Genomic DNA, 4,012 nt, shown 5'->3' on the forward strand with positions numbered 1-4,012 from the left:
CCTCATGTCATTTTATATTATTTTTTGGTAACACTTTATTTTAAGGTGTCTTTGTTACTCATGTTACATGTGTGTGCTTTTATAATAACAATGTATTATCCATAATTAACCCTAAACTAAACCCTGATTCTAAACCTAACCATATAGGCCTAGTGAGTAGGCTACATGTAGTTAATTATTATTAATATCAAATAATATGTCACCTTAAATAAAGTGTAACTTATTTTACATAAAAGGCCTGTATCTTAAACTCTTTTCATTGAGTGTGCTCTGTCAACACTTCAGCGCTTTGTAATGGGCCTCTATTTATGTCAGGAATATACTTTCCGTTTTGTGGGGACATATTATCGGGCGCGAGGGGCGTGGTCTGGCGCAGTGGGCCACGCCCCGAAACAGCGGGCGCTCCGTATATCGGCTCTTTAAAAAGACTCCGGCGCGTTAAAAGGCAGATCGAGACGCGCTGTCAAGGCATCGCAACCCAACGGGATTTAGTGAATTCGGACTTCTATTGATTTGATCGGAAATATGTCTTCCTCGAGTCCCGACCAGCGCCTGGATCACCTCCTGAGCGCCGTGAAGAGCGAGTTTCAGGAGGGCAGCGAGAAGGGCGACGCGTCGGAGCGCGATATTAAACTCTCGCTAGAAGACGCGGAGCTCTGGAGCAAGTTCAAAGAGCTCACTAATGAAATGATTGTCACTAAAACTGGACGGTACGTTGAGATTTGACGAGATGCAAAAAAAAAAAAAAAAAGGTGTTTTTGAAGTTTTTTTTTCATGAATGTTATTAAAAAAAATAATAATACCAACTAAAAAAACGTTTATTTATTTTTATGTTATTGTATTATTTTTTTTAATCACGAACGCACTCGCTGTAATTTCGCGCCGGTCATGCTTGAGGACATTTTTGTAGCGGTCTAAATTTTTCTCGTTTAGTTGGAGATCTGTTAAAATGTTTTTGACCGGTCTTTGTCTCCTCTTCTAGGCGGATGTTTCCCGTGCTCAGGGCCAGTGTCACCGGTCTGGACCCCAACGCTATGTACTCGGTCCTGCTGGACTTCGTGGCAGCCGATAATAATCGGTGGAAATATGTGAACGGTGAATGGGTGCCGGGAGGGAAACCTGAACCGCAGAGCCCGAGCTGCGTCTACATCCACCCAGACTCACCCAACTTCGGCGCGCACTGGATGAAAGCACCCATCTCCTTCAGCAAAGTCAAACTCTCCAATAAACTCAATGGAGGAGGACAGGTAACGACACTCAGGCACAAATACAAAAATAACAATGCAACAAGTGCAATCATATAAAATCATATAGAGTTATATTACACTCAGTATGAACTTTCACAACCGTTATTTTTTTAGATTATGTTGAACTCTTTGCACAAATACGAGCCCAGGATTCACATAGTGAAGGTCGGAGGGATCCAGAAAATGATCAGCAGTCAGTCTTTTCCTGACACTCAGTTTATAGCGGTCACAGCTTATCAGAATGAAGAGGTGAGAGTTTGTTAAACAATGCTTGAGATGCGTCCTCAACCTTAAAGAACATTTTCCTCTTCATTAATGCGCTCTAATTCATTTTCAGATCACAGCTCTGAAGATCAAGCACAACCCATTTGCCAAAGCCTTCCTGGATGCCAAAGAAAGGTATGCAATTACTTGATGATGAGATTGATTTAGATTTTGTTATGTACTTATTAATGGCAATTTATTTGTTGTCACATCAACAGAAGTGACCACAAGGACGTCCCAGACCACAGCACTGACAACCAGCAATCTGGATACTCGCAACGTGAGTAAACTATTAAAAATCCCCTCAAACGGTCTCTTATTGCATATTTACCACACGTGTCTTCCTCCAACAGTCGGTGGCTGGTTCCTGCCCAGTAACGGCCCTATGGGCCCCAGCAGCAGCCCTCCTCAGTTCAACGGGGGCCCGGTTCACTCCTCCGGCTCGTACTGCGAGAGATACTCCAGCCTGAGGAACCACAGAGCTGCTCCGTACCCCAGCCATTACCCCCACCGCACCTCCACCAGCAGTAAGAGCCCATTATACACCCCTAAAATAAAGCATCGACTGTTCCACAAAGAACTTCAAACATCCGTGGAATCTTTCCATTCCACAAAAGCTTCTTTAGATTTTTAGAATGTTCAGTACACCAAGGGAAAAAGTTCCTTAGAGTTTTAGAATGTTCGTCACACTAAAAAAAGGGTTTCCTGGAAGAAACATTTGTTCTTCTGTGACATCACTGTGAAAACGCCCTTTTGGGACCTGATTTTTAAGAGTGTTGTTTCTTCGATCAGAAAGGTTTTTATTGTATGTTTCGGTCCATGTGTTAATTGCTTGTGTTGTGCTTGTAGATAACTACATGGACAGCTCTTCAGGAAGTCTGGCTTCTCACGACAGCTGGTCGGCGCTGCAGATACCCAACTCCAGTGGCATGGGTTCCCTGTCCCACAGCACCAACACCACCTCCAACACCAGGTCAGTGCTTCTGCATCTGAACACAGATCTGTTTTATAGTGGATTCGCTGGCTAACTGTGCGGTTCCTGTGTTACAGCCAGTACCCAAGCTTGTGGTCGGTGGCGGGGACGACCCTCACCCCCTCTGGCTCAGCATCGGGGTCCATCTCGGGCGGCCTGACGTCTCAGTTCCTGCGCGGCTCCTCGGTGTCGTACTCGGGGCTGAGCTCCTCTCTGCCCGTGTCCTCTCCCTCCTCTATGTATGACCCGGGCCTGAGCGAGGTGGGTGTGGGAGACGCTCAGTTCGAGAGCTCCATCGCCAGACTCACCGCGTCCTGGACGCCCGTGGCACAGAGCTACTGAGAGCCATCAGACTGCGACTCTCTGGACTCCATCCTACAGACGCTGGGCAGAAGAGCGTCTCGTCGGTTCGACTATCAGAAGGCCTGTGCGAAAGGAAACGGGTTGATTTTCTCTACTGATATCTGTATGGTATTGTGGCATAAAGTAATGACGAGAGACAATCACTTAATCATAGAGGATCTATATTTGCAAAAACCTTTTGGGGCCAACTATGGTGTTTTTTGTTCTTAATAATATTATCTAAAAGATTAATAAGACCAAATCATGCTGTTAATGACTGATTAAAATGTATATGTGTGTAAATAAATAGAAATGGAGGGCCATTTTCATGGTTTTATGGGATGTAACAGTAAGGTGTTTTCTGTAGAGCGGGAGAAAGACAGACTTTACTGTTTAGATTGAAAAGGTGAAAACGGTTCGAGCTTCGTCTGCAATCCATCCATCCTATAAAGAAATCATTTGTACATATCTATCTATTTGTATTTGTTGAATTCTTTGTGAGTTTTATTTATGTCCACTTAATAATAAATTAAACATTTCTTTCTGTCAAACATTTGTCAGTAGTCTACTTTCCTTGTATGTTTCTTAATGCACGTGTTTACTTTCGGTTTGTTACATAAAACCAGATATAATTATTGTACATCAATTAATAATTTTTTACAACTTTAAAAATGTACTTTTTTGCACTGACCTTTAACCTCTCTAAACGGTTTAGAGTTCAAAGCTTGAGGTCAACGTTGTTTAGCATTTTTTTTTTAAGAAATCAATACAGATTGAGCAAGGATGAATTGATTTGATTAAAAGTGACTAAGCTTATACTGTTTTAAAATATGTCTGTTTCAAGTAAATTTTAATTTATGTTAATAATTAATTACATTCCATTTTTTATTTTTTTTTTTCCCGTCAAACACAGCCTCGTATTTTATTAAATATATTATTTACATTCGACTTGTTCTAAATTTTCCATTTGTAAATCTTGACATTGTAAAGAACTTTTTAACTAAAATGTCTTAATTATTAATTGGTTAAATGGTTGTTTGCTATGAAACGGCAGGTTTTTAATATTTGCGTGTTCAAAATACATTTTAGCATTTATTTCTAAATTACCCATCAACCATTAATAATATGAAAACAAACAAGTTATTATTTTTTTCAGGTCTTTCACTACACAAATATGTCTAGCCAC

General features: G+C 41.3%; 1 protein-coding gene across 1 annotated transcript; it reads left to right on the forward strand.

Moving 5' to 3' along the window:
- Positions 1 to 446: 446 nt before the first annotated feature.
- On the forward strand, positions 447 to 3,377 carry tbxta (T-box transcription factor Ta). The gene is made up of 8 exons (XM_026288402.1): positions 447 to 710; positions 983 to 1,247; positions 1,362 to 1,496; positions 1,585 to 1,646; positions 1,730 to 1,791; positions 1,865 to 2,038; positions 2,361 to 2,484; positions 2,562 to 3,377. The coding sequence occupies exons 1-8, from the start codon at positions 526 to 528 to the stop codon at positions 2,824 to 2,826; spliced, it is 1,272 nt and encodes a 423-aa protein (XP_026144187.1). The 5' UTR covers positions 447 to 525; the 3' UTR covers positions 2,827 to 3,377.
- The last annotated feature ends 635 nt before the right edge of the window (positions 3,378 to 4,012 follow it).

This window comes from Carassius auratus, chromosome 19, assembly GCF_003368295.1.
Source record: "Carassius auratus strain Wakin chromosome 19, ASM336829v1, whole genome shotgun sequence".
Taxonomy (NCBI): Eukaryota; Metazoa; Chordata; class Actinopteri; order Cypriniformes; family Cyprinidae; genus Carassius; species Carassius auratus.